Source organism: Doryrhamphus excisus, chromosome 21, assembly GCF_030265055.1.
Source record: "Doryrhamphus excisus isolate RoL2022-K1 chromosome 21, RoL_Dexc_1.0, whole genome shotgun sequence".
Classification (NCBI taxonomy): Eukaryota; Metazoa; Chordata; class Actinopteri; order Syngnathiformes; family Syngnathidae; genus Doryrhamphus; species Doryrhamphus excisus.
In genome coordinates this window covers 4,419,260-4,436,918 of record NC_080486.1, presented here as the reverse complement: position 1 = coordinate 4,436,918, position 17,659 = coordinate 4,419,260, and the positions used below count along the sequence as shown (strand labels likewise).

Sequence of the window (17,659 nt, the reverse complement as noted above, 5' to 3'; positions counted from 1 at the left end):
TAAACTGTATTTACTATTTATTTTATAATTATATTATAATGATTATTTATATATATTTTATATTAATTATTTTATTTGATGTGAATGTATTATTTAAACCGTATTTACTATTTATTTTATTATTATATTATAACAATTATTTTATATTTTAATATTAATTATTTTATTTTTTGTAGGTGAATGATTTAAATTGCATTTAGTATTTATTTTACAATTGTAATCATTATTCTTTATTTTAAGATTTGGAAAAGAAACATTAAATTGAATAGGATTAATATATTTTTTAAATAAATTCATGTTTATTTGTTGAATACATTTTTATTAAATAAATGTAGTATATATATTTATTTTTTTATTTTTTTTGATTGATTTAAATGTAAAAAAATTAATTAAATAAATTAAATTGAAATTAATTAAATTAGAAATTGAATATATGATGCTACAAAAAATATATAGAGTATTAATAATATATATATTATATATTTGGTCCCTAGTAAAACATTATCATGCTATAAGATTGAGAAATTATAGTCATATTATCTATTCATACAGAGCAATTATTTCATCCATTATTAAATTCAGGAATAAATCATGGGATGCAGTTTTTCCAAGGCCTGGCCTGCACCAAGCGATTACATAAGCCGCCCCATCCATGTCCAAAATGGAACAAGCGGATCGTATATATATTTTTATATATCTATATCCATGACACACTCACCATCTCCCTGGCATCGCAGTGGTCCAACTGTTAGCTTGGCCTCGGAGCCAACTCGGTTGGTATCACCCACGGCAACCTGGCTGACTGGCAGGTGTTCCTTATATGTCAAGAGACCGGAATCTTCTCTCCTGGAGGACAAAAATGCAGATCCGATTAATCTTAGCAAACTCGGAACTATAAGAGCCCTTCAATCTGTGAAGGTTAAGAAGAAAAATTGCATGATATTAAAAATTTAAAACAGACAAATGAGTCGATTTATTACTGGCATTATTAGATTGTTCATATTACCTTTTCAACTGACATTATTGAATATTTCTTTTAGAGGCAATTAAAAAAAAAGGACACAAAGAGTGTAATGCAGCCAAAAATAAGGGCGGAAACTGAAAATAGAACTACGGGGTCATATTTTTAAAAACCCAATCAGTCAAACACAAAGACATCAATAAGACTTATTTGTAGTCCCATCGTTTTTTTTTTTTGGAGATGAGGAACGAGACATGAAAGCAAATGAAATCACTCGTTCTCACACAAGCCAATTAGCGGAAGACAAACAGCCATAACCAATTGCGATGTTTATCTTACCCGCAACATTCAGCAGCTGCCTCAAAACATTTTTTGGGACACAAACTGGTGGACGGGGGGAAAAAATGTCGGCTGTAGTGACTGGTCACGATACATAAAAGGAGCGTGATGAGATTAGCATGAGATACTCGCTTTTAGCGAAGGTGAAAGCGCTAATATTCAATAACAGAGTCCGCTTAATAGGCCCGCTGACCTTTACTTTTTAGTCTTAAATGGGCTTCTTCAAAAAGTAGGCAAATGTAGCTTCAGTGGGAGTCATGCCGGCTCCCAGCATGCCTTGCGGCACCATTTTGTGCGATGTTCAAAGTACGTCTACAGTTAACATAGTTAACATAGTTTATGCTCATCATTGTTAAATCCAAACAAATAACTTTAGCAGGTGTGATGTTGGCTCCCAGCATGCCTTGCGGCACCGTTTTGTGAACTGTTGCTCAAAGTATGTGTCTATAGCTTATATAGTTTAGCATCATCCACTAGTCGTACTGCTCTCCAGACATTACACTATTGTTAAATCCAAACATGTAACTTTAGTAGGAGTGATATTGGCTCCCAGCATGCCTTGCGGCACCGTTTTGTGAATTGTTGCTCAAAGTATGTGTCTATAGTTAATATTATTTATCATCATCCACTAGTAGTACTGCTTTCCAGACAGAACACTATCGTTAAGTCTAAACATATAGATTTGGTGGGAGTGACGCCGGCTCCCAGCATGCCTTGCGGCACCGTTTTGTGAATTGTTGCTCAAAGTATGTGTCTATAGCTAATATAGTTTATCATCATCCACTAGTACTACTGCTCTCTAGACCGAATACTATTGTTAAGTCTAAATATATAGCTTTAGTAGGAGTGATGACGGCTCCCAGCATGCCTTGCGGCACTGTTGCTCAAATTACATGTCTACAGTTAAAATAGTTCTTTATCATCCACTAGTAGTACTGCTCTACAGACAGAACACTATCGTTAAGTCTAAACATATAGATTCAAAAGGAGTGATGACGGCTCCCAGCATGCCTTGCGGCACCGTTGCTCAAATTACATGTCTACAGTTAAAATAGTTGTTTATCATCCACTCGTAGTACTGCTCTACAGGAAGAACACTATTGTTAAGTCTAAACATATAGATTCAGTGGGAGTGATGCCGGCTCCCAGCATACCTTGCGGCACCGTTGCTCAAACTACATGTCTACAGTTAACATAGTTGTTTATCATGCACTAGTGGTACTGCTCTACAGAAAGAACACTATTGTTAAGTCTAAACATGTAACTTTAGTAGGAGTGATTTTGGCTCCCAGCATGCCTTGCGGCACCGTTTTGTGAATTAGTGCTCAAAGTATGTGTCTATAGTTAATATTGTTTATCAACATCCACTAGTGGTACTGCTCGCTGGACAGAATACTATTGTTAGGTCTAAACTTATACCTTTGGTAGGTATAGTAGGACAGCTCCCAGCATGCCTTGCGGCACTGTTGCTCAAACTACATGTCTACTGTTAACATAGTTGTTTATCATCATCCACTAGTAGTACTGCTCTACAGAAAGAACAATTGTTAAGTCTAAACATGTAGCTTTAGTAAGAGTGATGCCGGCTCCCAGCATGCCTTGCGGCACCGTTTTGTGAATTGTTGCTCAAAGTACGTGTCTATAGTTAACATAGTTTATTATTATTATTGTTTATTATCATCCACGAGCAGTAGTACTTCCCTACGTGTGCGTTACGTGCTGATTATTTTTTTTAGGACACGGAATCAGACTGTTACATTAAACTGCCGGGGCTGAGATAGTGCAGGACGGGTTGTCTCTGGAACTTTGGGTTTTAGAGGTTTTGATCCCTGCTGTCAATGTGTCAAAGTGTCCTTGAGCGAGACGACCTGACAGTTGAGTTGCTCCCTTTGGGAAGGCCCGGTGCCTTGATGTGTGAAAGGGGCAACTGAGATCAGCTCAGGCTGATCTCTCTGTGAAGCCCACAGAAGCAGACGTGCGGGAAAATGAAAATAAAACGGAATTAAACGCGAGGTTTATGATAGAGATGCTGAAGTTTCACTTTTGTTTGCTGTTTTATCAGCAAGTGTGGAATAAAAAATGACCCCCGCCCAAAACTTGATGTACTACTATTGTCTTTGTTGCATCAGCATTTCAAAAAATATATTTAATCATCATGAAGAGCGTGGAAGAGATACCAGGAGACAGGACAGGACAGACCAAAACTGCTGCAAAAGGGAAAAAACCCAGCAGCAGGATGTGTATGACCACTTTTGCGATACAATGCCTCTTTCCGCCTCATCCGGTGTACTTCCCTGTCTCCTGGTATCCCGTCACGCTCTTGACACTTCAGTATGCATGGATTAATTACCAGTTTGTTTTTAGTTTGATTAATCTAGATGTTATGTCCAAACCTTTTCCACCAAAGGCCATATAATGATGACAGAAAGCATTGTCAGCATTCCAACATTCCAGCTCCCAACATTCCACATTCCAGCTTCCAACCTTTCACATTCCAGCTTCGAACATTCGACATTCAGCTTCCAGCATTCGACATTCCAGCTTCCAACCTTCCACATTCCAGCTTCCAACATTCCACATTCCAGCTTCCAGCCTTCCACATTCCAGCTTCCAACATTCCACTTTCCAGCTTCCAACATTCCAGCTTCCAACCTTCCACATTCTAGCTTCCAACCATCCACATTCCAGCTTCCAACCTTTCACATTCCAACTTCCAACATTCCACAATCCAGCTTCCAACCTTCTACATTCCAGCTTCCAACATTCCACATTCCAGCTTCCAACCTTCCAGCTTCCAACCTTCCACATTCCAGCTTCCAACCTTCCACATTCCAGCTTCCAAACTTCCACATTCCAACTTCCAACATTCACCATTCCAGCTTCCAACCTTCCACATTCCAGCTGCCAACATTCCACATTCCAGCTTCCAACCTTCCATGTTCCAGCTTCCAACATTCCACATTCCAGCTTCCAACCTTCCACATTCCAACTTCCAACATTCACCATTCCAGCTCCAACCTTCCACATTCCAGCTTCCAACATTCCACATTCCAGCTTCCAACCTTCCACATTCTAGCTTCCATCCTTCCACATTCCAGCTTCCAACCTTTTACATTCCAACTTCCAACATTCCACATTCCAGCTTCCAACTGTCCACATTCCAACTTCCAACATTCCAGATTCCAGCTTCCAACCGTCCACATTCCAACTTCCAACATTCCACAATCCAGCTTCCAACATCCCACATTCCAGCTTCCAACCTTAATTAATCAACAATTAATCGATTAATTAATCTAACTTACCATTGCGTGTGGTCGGCGTCACAGTTGCAGTCATACTTGGAGTCGGAGCAGTTCCTGTCGATGCCGCAGGCACATTTTTGGATGCCGGGACCCGACCCTCCCCAGTAGAAGTGCTTCTCGCTGCCCCGGCCCACCCACCACGTGTAGGGGGTCCCATCTGCGGAGACAAAACATCACATGATGTTTTCAAAACGGTGCATTCACTGAACACTAATGAGTGAAAAAAAATCCATTGGCTAGAAAGCGCAACATTTAATAAGGGCTAAACTGCTTATTACAAGCTCATTGATTCCGAATGAATAAATCTTGCGAGGCGTTCAAGTGATGCATTTTGACGTACAACCACAATATATTAATTCCATATATTTTACATTGAGCCATATATCACATCTGTGATTAATCATCTGTATTTAAAAAAAAACGGTGTTCAAACTCTGATATTTAGTTTTTAAGCTTTATAATATTTGTGCGGAAATGCTATCAAGTTTGAGTAATGACGTTACCGCGGCAACAGATCCTATAAATAACTAATAAACATGATCAATGACTGGTCTGAAAGTGCTGCAAACCAAGTATACTTCACAAGTAATATGAACTTTATAAATATATATATTATATTACATATAATATATAGATTCCACATTCCAGCTTCCAACATTCCACATTCAGCTTCCAACATTTGACATTCCAGCTTCTAACCTTCCACATTCCAACTTCCAACCTTCCACATTCCAACTTCCAACATTCCAGCTTCCAACATTCCACATTCCAGCTTCCAACATTCCACATTCCAGCTTCCAGCTTCCAACCTTCCACATTCCAATTTTCAACATTCCAGCTTCCAACATTCGACATTCTAGCTTCCAAACTTCCACATTCCAGCTTCCAACATTCCACATTCCAGCTTCCAACATTCCACATTCAGCTTCCAACATTTGACATTCCAGCTTCCAACCTTCCACATTCCAGCTTCCAACCTTCCACATTCCAGCTTCCAACATTCCACATTCCATCTTCCAACCTTCCACATTCCAATTTTCAACATTCCAACATTCCAGCTTCCAACCTTCCACATTCCAGCTTCCAACATTCCACATTCCAGCTTCCAGCTTCCAGCTTCCAGCTTCCAACCTTCCACATTCCAATTTTCAACATTCCAACATTCCAGCTTCCAACCTTCCACATTCCAGCTTCCAACATTCCACATTCAGCTTTCAACATTTGACATTTCAGCTTCCAACCTTCCGCATTCCAACCTTCCGCATTCCAGCTTCCAACATATATATATATATATATATATATATATATATATATATATATATATATATATATATATATATATATATATATATATATATATATATATATATATATATATATATATATATATATATATATATATATATATATATATATATATATATATATATATATATATATATTCTGAGCATTTTAAACTAAAATTAGAGTATGACAAGCAGATGAAGGTTAAAGCTTATTTTCGACAAGACCTCGGAAACGGAAATGGAACCCAGTCGGAATGACACAGCCAATACAATATATATTCATATAAGTAAAAGGCAATAAAACAATATTACATTTACTTCCTTATTCCAGCAAAAGCTAACTATATTGTCAATACCACTATAGTGAATTCCATCAGAAACTGCAATATTTACAATGATTGTATCCATAAGTGTTATATATTTACTGTAAGTAGATGAAGAAATATTGTTTTTTTTTATAGCAATAAACGTGAAAGCGAATAAAACCGTGTTATAGCGTCGCCTTTATTGCAGAAAAGTCAACTACCTCGGTCAATAGCTCTTTCACAGATTCCATCACAGACAATGAAATTGTCTCCATAGGTGTTCCGAGTATTGCCGGTGTTGGTAACCACTCGGCATGCTGATTCCGTTCAGTTTAAATTGGGAATACTTCTGGAATCTGTAACAGCGAGGCATCACAATGTCTCATGTGAGATGCAGTTTAAGTGCTGCCAAAATAAACTGACTTGAGTAGAAAGGCGGGGGGGTGAAAAAAGGGGGTGCGGATGACAGAACAGCTGGAAAAAAAAAGAGGTGCACGAGGACGGAGGAGGTGGAGGAGTGGAATCATCCTGACAGAGGACTCAAACCGAGAGCCATGAAGAGCGGGGGTCAGTGGCATTACTCGACTGAGAAGCGTAGCGGTGGGATGTGTGCAGGAAAACAACGCAGGTGTGTATGATGTTGTTTGAGTTGCCCGGGAAACGCTGTCGATATTTCCCAAGGGTAGACGCTGCATGTGTGTTGACGCAACACATCATTGTGGAAAAATGTCGGAAAGCAATGGAAAAAAAGGGGAGTAAATAAAGTAGAAAATATAAATAAAATCTATATTTATTTGATTGAAAAAAATACATTGTATTTTGCTTCAATTATTAAAATGTATTTATTTCGTAAATATTTTTTATATTATAAAATATGATTGTTTTTATATTATAAAATATATAATTTATTTTTAATAATTTAATAAAAAAATATTTTTTATTTTAATATTTTTTATAAGATAAATGTAACAATTACAAATGAGAAATACATTAAATTAAATTGAAAAACAAGAAAAAATCAGGAAAAAAACAAAAAAAGTCTTCTAGCTTTATGTTTACACATTATTGTAAAAAATGTCAGAAAGCAATAAAAAAAGGGGAGTAAATAAAGTAGAAAATATAAATTAAATCTATATTTATTTGAAAAAAATGTGTATTGTATTTTGCTTAAATTATAAAAATGTATTTATTTAATATTTTTTAAAAATATTATATTATTTATAATATAATATTTTGAACCCCGCCTCTTGCCCAAAGACAGCTGGGATAGGCTCCAGCACCCCTCGTGAGGAAAAGCGGTAGAAAATGAATGAATGAATGAATGAATGAGTGAATAATATTTTGAATATCATAAAATAATATTTATAATATTTCATATTATATTTAATACTTTAATAAAAATATGTATTTTTAAATTTCAATATTTAAAAAAATATATATTAAAATGAATATAAGACAAATTTAACAATAAAAAATAAAGAATACATTAAATTAAATAGAAAAAAAAGACACATCATTTCAATGTTTCAATTATTAAAATTTATTCATTTAATAACTAGTTTTTTTATATTATATTATTTATAACATATTTTTAATATTATAAATAATATTTATACTATTTTATATTATATTTAATAATTTAATAAAAATCTGTATTTTTAAATGTTAATATTTAAAAAATAAATTTAAAATAAATATAAGATAAATTTAACAATTAAAAATAATAACACATTAAATTAAATTGAAAAACAAGAAAAAAACAAGGAAAAAAGTCTAAAAAAGGTACATCGATAGATGTATACAATACCACCACCAGGGAATGGTAAATAAACACAAGTAAGCCATCCAAATGTTCCTGCTCGCTTGATGTTCTACACACATTTTGCATCATTATTTGCAGTGAAAAAGATCGCTAAAATGAATAAATTTGATTAAACCGCCCAAATTAAGTTTATCATCTGCTCCACTTGTATCCATCGTTTCTTGCCCCCCCTTGGCCAACAAACTGCTAAATATCCCCAGAGGAAACATCTCAGTTTTCCATACATTCATTTATTTGTCTTGGCCCGCCACTGATTAATCATGACAGATCAATTTCCCGCCACCAATTAAGACTTCTCCATGTTTATGCATGTTGATGAGTCCGTCTGATGACTGGTTGAACACCCAAGTGGTCAATAATTCCATACATCAATTTAACACGTAACACAACCTGTTGATATGTTGAATAAACACATTATTATGGCGCTATTACGTGGTACACATCCATCATTGAAGATGTGCTGCCTTTGTGTTCTCACGGGTACTTCAAGTACACAACATGAGTGTATTAGGACGCCTGCATCAATCTCTTTACACAACCAAGCAAAAGACGCAGAAGAAAAGACAAAAGACAAAAGTTGAAGCTTCCATCTCCGCCTGAGAAAGCGTTCCTTTTAATTAAAGACTAACCGCTTCACATAATGAAAGCACGTAGGCGGTTGAGTCAAGGCTGCTTTAGTCCACCCTCATTTGACTGTTCAATGCCGACAATGCTGATTGGCAGCTTTGACCTTGTCAACATATTAAAGATATCAACAAAAGGGCCGAGACAAAAACACAGCGCTTATTGTACAAATCCAACATAGCGCAAGTTCGACGCCCACCCGCAGCTTGTTTTTGCTCTTACACAACAACAACGACCACTGGTGACAAAATAGCTTTAATTAGAAGTACTTCTCGATAAAAGCTCTGCTGTGTATTAGTTCAACTATCAAAAATAAATAAATAAAAGCCACAAATATTTGTGTCAGCTGCAGCCTCCCCCATGAGGACTCATTAAAATTGTTTCATTGAAGATTCCTTGGCAGGGTGGCTAGGACCAGCCCAAACGACCATCCTGTGTCATGTGATGACCAAAACACAGTTTACAACATTCCATATTCGGGCTTCCAACATTCCAAATTCCAGCTTCCAACATTCCACATTCCATCTTCCAACCTTCCACATTCCAAGTTCCAACATTCCACATTCAAACATTCTACATTCCAGCTTCCAACATTCCACATTCGAGCTTCGAACCTTCCACATTCCAGCTTCCAACCTTCCGCATTCCAGCTTATAACATTCCAGCTTCCAACCTTCCACAGTCCAGCTTCCAACCTTCCACATCCCAGCTTCCAATCTTCCACATTTCAGCTTCCAACCTTCCGCATTCTAGCTTCCAACCTTCCACTTTTCCAGCTTCCAGCATTCCACATTCCAGCTTCAAACCTTCCACATTCTGGCTTCCAACCTTCCATATTCCAGCTTCCAGCATTCCACATTCCAGCTTCCAACATTCCACATTCCAGCTTCCAACCTTCCACATTCCAGCTTCCAACCTTCCACATTCCAGCTTCCAACCTTCCACATTCCAGCTTCCAACCTTCCACATTCCATCTTCCAACCTTCCACATTCCATCTTCCAACCTTCCACTTTTCCAGCTTCAAACCTTCCACATTCTGGCTTCCAACCTTCCATATTCCAGCTTCCAGCATTCCACATTCCAGCTTCCAACATTCCACATTCCAGCTTCCAACCTTCCACATTCCAGCTTCCAACCTTCCACATTCCATCTTCCAACCTTCCACATTCTGGCTTCTAACCTTCCATATTCCAGCTTCCAACCTTCCACATTCCAACATTCCAGTTTCCAACCTTCCACTTTTCCATCTTCCAACCTTCCACATTCTGGCTTCCAACCTTCCACATTCCAGCTTCCAGCATTCCACATTCCAGCTTCCAACATTCCACATTCCAGCTTCCAACCTTCCACTTTTCCATCTTCCAACCTTCCACATTCCAGCTTCCAACCTTCCACATTCCAGCTTCCAACATTCCACATTCCACATTCCAGCTTCCAACATTCCACATTCCAGCTTCCAACATTCCACATTCCAGCTTCCAACCTTCCACATTCTGGCTTCCAACCTTCCACATTCTGGCTTCCAACCTTCCATATTCCAGCTTCCAACATTCCAGCTTCCAACCTTCCACATTCTGGCTTCCAACCTTCCATATTCCAGCTTCCAGCATTCCAGCTTCCAACATTCCAGCTTCCAAGCTTCCAACATTCCAGCTTCCAACCTTCCACATTCCAGCTTCCAACATTCCACATTCCAGCTTCCAATATTCCAGCTTCCAACCTTCCACATTCCAACATTCCAGTTTCCAACCTTCCACATTCTGGCTTCCAACCTTCCATATTCCAGCTTCCAGCATTCCACATTCCAGCTTCCAACATTCCACATTCCAGCTTCCAACCTTCCACTTTTCCATCTTCCAACCTTCCACATTCCAGCTTCCAACCTTCCACATTCCAGCTTCCAACATTCCCCATTCCAGCCTCCAACCTTCCACATTCCAGCTTCCAATCTTCCACATTCCAACTTGCCATATTCCAGCTTCCAATATTCCACATTCCAGCTTCCACCATTCCACATTCCAGCTTCCAACCAAGGGACCCAGCAGAGGTGGACAAACCTGCTTTTCATTCAAAACTAGAAATAAACGCATTGTGAAATACAAAAGCTGAGTAGAGAAAAAACGTTGTTGACCGGCCAGATCGATATTGGTATCCATGATGCCCAGCTTGGATATAAAGTCAAATTCCTAGCGATTTGACCTATGTGTGTGTGTGTGGGGGGGGGGGGGGGGGGGGTCAACGACCCACAAAGAAAGTCGCACCCAAGGCATTGAAACACACCTTCAATAGAACTTGAAGATGCAGCATCTTCGTGGTGCGGTTTGACCTTGAGAAGCCTCCATATTACCATTCACACATCAACATGTGCTCAAGGGCTCCGGGTGAGACAACAACAATTTTCCCATTTTCCCTCCGGCGTGTCAGGAAAGTAGTGGATCAATTCATCTTTGTCACGGCGCCACTGGTTCCAGCTCTTTTGTCGTTTGTTTGCGTTTGTCGAGAGCAAAGCTGCGTCTCGCCGCTAAGCACCGGGACGCTCTTTGTTAGCTTGGTATCATCTTCACATCTGTTTGACGGGAATGGGGGAGCGATATTAGTCTGGGATTTCTGGGAAGAATCCTCCGCTATGTGAATATCTCCTTTGTCTTTGTTGTTATCTCGACAGGTCCTTTTGTGTCAATCTTTGGACCACCTATTCATTACTCATCCGGGCTCAACATTTTTCTTGGTTTCTCGTTTTTTCCAGTTTCCGTGACCCTTTATGGATTTATCTCTATTCCCATTATCTTTCCACTTGCTCTTAGGTACGCATTTCCTCTTCCTTCATCTCTCATATCTACCTCCTCACCCTCTCTCTCTCTTTTTGATCTGTACAGTGTCTATCTTGCCTCTCTATGACTCTCTGCCTGGCATCTAATCTTTCCGTGTTCTTATTAGTCCTGATTTAATCTGCTCTTTAATCCAATTTGGCAAACTCTCCCCCGCTCTGATCAAGATCTGAGGCTGCATTTGAAACACATGCCGCCCTCCCCCGTCGATCCCACATGGTTTGATGTGCAGAAGGGCTACAGTGAATATCAAACGACTGGGACTGGAGACATAATGAAACGCTGACCATTAGAGGCGCTGTGGAGCAATCATAGGCTAAATTATGGCATGCTTAGATCTCCGCTGATGATGCAACTCATCGGATTGTTGCACTTAATTACGTTGACAGACGATTGAGGCTGAGAAAGGTGTGCTACAAAGGAAAAGGGAGCATTGATCACTAAACCAAGCCTTCGTTTTTTTCCGCGTCAGGTTTTGACGAGCCAACTATCATCTAATAGGTGTGATGTCACAAATTACGGCCAGATAAAAATCCCAAAATAAACCAAAATGTGTGCAAAAATATCAATATTCTATTTGTGTACACTTTGGTGTGGTTCCCTTCATGTTCATAATGATATTTTAGTCATGTCGGCATCGAAACTTCTTAACACACCTCATACACCCCACATTAAAACCATCTATATAACAACAGAAAAAACGTATAAGACATAAATGAGAAATAATGTAGACTCATGTGTTAGCATTGGGAGAATTCCATGTTTTTACTTTACTGTCTTTGAATGAGGTCTGTTGTTAAATAGATATTACAACAGAAAAAAAAACATATAAGACATAAATAAGACATAATATAGACTCATGTGTTAGCATTGGGAGAATTCCCAGTTTTTACTTTACTGTCTTTGAATGAAGTCTGTTGTTAAAAATATACAAAACAACAGAAAAAAACATATAAGACATAAGTAAGACATAATGTCGACTCACATGTTAGCGTTGGGTGAATTCCCTATTTTTACTTTACTGTCTTTGAATGAGGTCTGTTGTTATATAGATAAAACAGAAAAATACATATAAGACATAAATAAGACATAATATAGACTCACTTGTTAGCATTGGGAGAATTCCATGTTTTTACTTTACTGTCTTTGAATGAGGTTTGTTGTTATATACGTATATATAAAACAACAGAAAAAAACATATAAGACATAAATAAGACATAATGTAGACTCACATGTTAGCAATGGGAGAATTCCATGTTTTTACTTTACTGTTTTTGAATGAAGTCTGTTGTTAAAAATATATAAAACAACAGAAAAAACATATAAGACATAAGTAAGACATAATGTCGACTCACATGTTAGCGTTGGGTGAATTCCCTATTTTTACTTTACTGTCTTTGAATGAGGTCTGTTGTTATATAGATGAAACAGAAAAATACATATAAGACATAAATAAGACATAATATAGACTCACATGTTAGCAATGGGAGAATTCCATGTTTTTACTTTATTGTCTTTGAATGAGGTTTGTTGTTATATACGTATATATAAAACAACAGAAAAAACATATAAGACATAAATAAGACATAATGTAGACTCACATGTTAGCATTGGGAGAATTCCATGTTTTTACTTTACTGTCTTTGAATGAGGTTTGTTGTTATATACGTATATATAAAACAATAGAAAAAACATATAAGACATAAATAAGACATCATATAGACTCATGTGTTATTATTGGGAGAGTTCCCTGTTTTTACTTTACTGTCTTTGAATGAGGTTTGTTGTTATATACGTACTATATATAAAACAACAACAAAAAACATATAAGACATAAATAAGACATAATATAGACTCGTGTGTTAGCATTGGGAGAATTCCCTGTTTTTACTTTACTGTCTTTGAATGATGTTTGTTGTTATATACGTATATATAAAACAACAGAAAAAAAATATAAGACATAAATAAGACATAATGTAGACTCACGTGTTAGCATTGGGAGAATTCCCTGTTTTTACTTTACTGTCTTTGAATGAGGTTTGTTGTTATATATGTATATATAAAACAACAAAAAAAACATAAGACATAAATAAGACAAAATATAGACTCACGTGTTAGCATTGGGAGAATTCCCTGTTTTCACTTTACTGTCTTTTACTGAGGTTTGTTGTTATATACGTATATATAAAACAACAGAAAAAAACATATAAGACATAAATAAGACATAATATAGACTCGTGTGTTAGCATTGGGAGAATTCCCTGTTTTACTTTACTGTATTGAGTCCACTTTGGTTTGCATATGGAAAGTGCTCTTTTCCAGCTTTTCTAGCTAGCAATTAGCATGACAACGCAGCTCAAACTGGCAAGGGATCGTGCCACCTTACTCCTGGTACGAACCAAATAACACATAGCGTAAATGAACTACAACGAAACAACAAAAAAACGTGTAAACTCTTAACTATTCACACGGTGCCCGCAAGGTATGCCGGGTAGCCCACCTGTACCGTAAGCCTGTGTGTTATATGGCACATACACATGCAGGAAACAAAACAACAACACTTGTACTTGTTTTTAAGAACAAAAAGCTACGTTTGCAGACATAATGCATTGAAAAATATGTTTGTGCGGACATGATGATGCTAATTATGCTAATTTATTTTGTCATTGCAGGCCGACCCATCTCTCAAGCGTTCCCGGTCCACGTGTACCATTGGGATCATCGTGTTCCGACTCAACCAAACCACAATATATCCCCCCCTTTAACCGATCATATGACTATCGTCGTCAGTACAATATCAAGAATTCAAAGAGTGAGATTTACTTGCCGGTGCTTTCACTGAGTCAGGAAGTCAGGATGTCCGCGTCATACGCAGCAGACAGGCCTCGGGAAGAATAATGAGTTTTTCCAACACTTTCTACCTGAGAGCACCCGTAACGTGATGCACCTCCCTGACAGTTCACAGGATGAGCCGCGTTTCCTTTGCCCGCTGTTAGGCATAGCTTTATGCTCTAGTAAATTCACTATGCATACCGAGGCGCCTGTCTACACACACACACACACACACACACACACACATCATGTCGCGGGTCATCACTGAGCCATTAAATCAGGGGTCTCAAACTCAATTTACCTGGGGGCCACTGGAGCTAGGGTCTGGGCGAGGCTGGGTTGCATCAGGTTTTCCAAAAAAAACAAAACAAAACCACATTTATAAAAAAAAAAAACAGAAAAATGAATAAACTTTGCTTTGGTTCCGATTTTCTACAAGAAAAGCTCTGATAAAACATTCCACTTTTCTACACAAAATAAGATCAAAAATAAAAAAAATCAATCAATCAGTAATAAATAAATATAATAATAATAAAACGGCAAATAATTAAAAAAGGGGTAGAATTAATATTAGAATAAATTATTTTTTTTCAGATTAAAATGAACAAAGCATTATTAGAGCCCTGTAGACATGACAAAACACAACTATAATAACATTTATACTCTTTTTATTTACAACATATTGCGCAACTGCAGGGTCTTGAGACACATGCTAACTCGCAAACGAGAGAGCTAGCAACCTAAACGGTAGCCTTCAAGTTATTTCCTTTAAACTTAAATAGCCAAAAACTTACCACTTCCACACGGATAGGGAGGATAACTATTAACAGTTATTTAACCTTTAACATGAACATTAATCAAACGGAATATTTTTTTCCGTGTACATGATACCATACAGCATACATATCAAACATTAAACTTTCATATCAAGGCAGGGGGCCTCAAACTAGGGTCCTGCGGGCCACATTTGGCCCGCGGGACGCGTGTACCTGCGTGTATCATGTACCCAGAAAAAAATATTACGTTTCATTAATGTTCATGTTAAAGGTCAAATAACTGTTAATAGTTATACTCCCTATCTGTGTGGAAGTGGTAAGTTTTTGATTAATGAATAGCAAAAAGGAGGAGGTGGAAACGGAATTAATATCAATATCTGTGGCCCTAAATTGGTGTGTGTCGCCCGGACTAAGGACACAATACCACACCCTCTTCGCAGGGGCCACAAACTAGTGTCCTGCGGGCCACATTTGGCCCGCGGGACGCGTGTACCTGCATGTATCATGTACCCACAAAAAAAATTATGTTTCATTAATGTTCATGTTAAAGGTTAAATAACTGTTAATAGTTATCCTCCCTATCCGTGTGGAAGTGGTAAGTTTTTGATTAATGAATAGCAAAAAGAGGAGGTGGAAACGGTGGACCCCCCCCCCCCCAGGCTTGTCATACATGACAACGCTCACAACAACGCTTATGAATATGTAGGAAGCTGACATGGGTGGGGAAAAAAATCAAAGCTGTAAGAAAAGAAAAGAAAAAAAAACATGACAAGTCAGAGCGGGAGAAAAGAAAAATGACGGACACACCGGATAAGGACATGACAAGGGAGATAAGAGAGGTGACAGACTGGCTGTGAGAAGAGGGACAACTTCTCCGTATCGCCACGATGTGGGAGGAAGTTCAGTTGAGGTGTGAAGATTCCGACTGTCGACACACCGGTCCTTCATTTCCTGATACTGCACTTTTTTTTCCATAGTGTGACCCACATAGTGTGACTTGTGTGAAAATATGTACTGTACATAATTGAACATGTGCTGCTTCACACTCCTGTTAAAGCGGAAAAGTGTTTTTTTTAAATGATATATACAGGATATTGTTACGGAGACTGAAAGTAAAGCTTTAGAAATGTGGTATTTTACACAAAGATTCTAACCATTTTCATACAAAAATCATTCCAGTATTTTACCCCTCAACCAAATTTTCCAAAAATACGAATTAAATTTTTTTTTTCTTAAATATTTTAAGATGCTATTAAAATGACATTATTTTTACTCTTATTATTATTATTATTATTATTATTACACATAACTTATTATTCCAGTAATTTACCCCCCCCCCAACCAAATTTTCCAAACATTACAACTTTATTTTTGGTTTGTTTCTCAGAATACGATTTTTTAAAATATTTTTTCTTAAATATTTTAACTGTATGTTACTGAAATGACAATGTTTTTACTATTATTATTATTATTATTATTATTATTACACATAACTTATTATTCCAGTATTTTACCCCCCCACCCCCCCAACCAAATTTTCCAAAAATTACAACTTTATTTTTGGTTTGTTTCTCAGAATACGACTTTTTGTTAAAAATATTTTTTTCTTTAATATTTTAACTGTATGCTACTAAAATAACATTATTTTTGCTCATAATATTTGATTCTTTTAAGTTCATTCTGGTAAAATTGCAACTTTTTTCCAATTTATTTCTCTTTTTACACAACCTAAATTTTTAATTCATTTATTTTTTTAAAACATTGTTGATTAAAAAAATATTTTTTTTTGGTGAAATTATATTTTTAGATAATAAAAATAAAAAACACATTCTTAAATATTTTAACTCTATGCTACTAAAATGACACTATTTTTACTCAGAATATGTTATTCTAGTAAAATTGCAATTTTTTTCAATTTTTTTCTTCTTTTTCACAACCTAATTTGTTCAATTTTACAACATCATTGATTAAAAATATTTTTTGGTTAAGTTATATTTTTAGATAATAATAATAGAAAAACACTAATAGTAAAAAACACTCTAAAAAGTGGCCCCTGCACCGCACTTTGGACACCCCTGGTCTAATAAGCCTCCAATTTGGGTTCCATGCTCCACTATAGCAAAAAAGCAAACAGGTCCACTCTTTCGACATCACAGTCTCAAACATCCCATCACTCCCTAGTTGGGCATTAATATTTTCCAAGAAGAAAATTATAAAAATAATTCATCAAAGCTGCAACACTAAGCTGTGATATTTGTCGCTCTGTAAACACAAACCTTGAAAGGCTTCTATAAAGCACAGACATCACAAGGCATTAATAAAGAGACGGCTGTTTTTTGGACATTGATTATGAAGTTATGTGTGGAAAAGTACTTTATATGGACAAAAATCTTGGGACACACACCAGCCTTAGTTAATAGAGTACTATATTGTAGAATTGATGCTTATATAAGATAGAGCAGCTCAAACTTTAGACAGATGTTATTTAAATTCATTTCCTTTATATGAGTTTCGACACCGTCTTTGTTGTGTCTGTCAGTTGTCAACAAGTCACACGGACATTTTCTTTTATATTTCACATGA

General features: G+C 36.9%; 1 protein-coding gene across 2 annotated transcripts in view; it reads right to left on the bottom strand.

Moving 5' to 3' along the window:
• Positions 1-17,659, bottom strand: part of cntnap2a (contactin associated protein 2a) — a 341,582-nt gene that overhangs the window by 69,186 nt on the left and 254,737 nt on the right. For both annotated transcript variants that reach the window (XM_058059946.1, XM_058059947.1), the window contains exons 16-17: positions 4,603-4,759; positions 719-846 (exon numbers count right to left, since the gene is read on the bottom strand). In XM_058059946.1, coding sequence (XP_057915929.1) covers positions 719-846; positions 4,603-4,759 — 285 coding nt within the window. The remainder of the gene's footprint in view (positions 1-718; positions 847-4,602; positions 4,760-17,659) is intronic.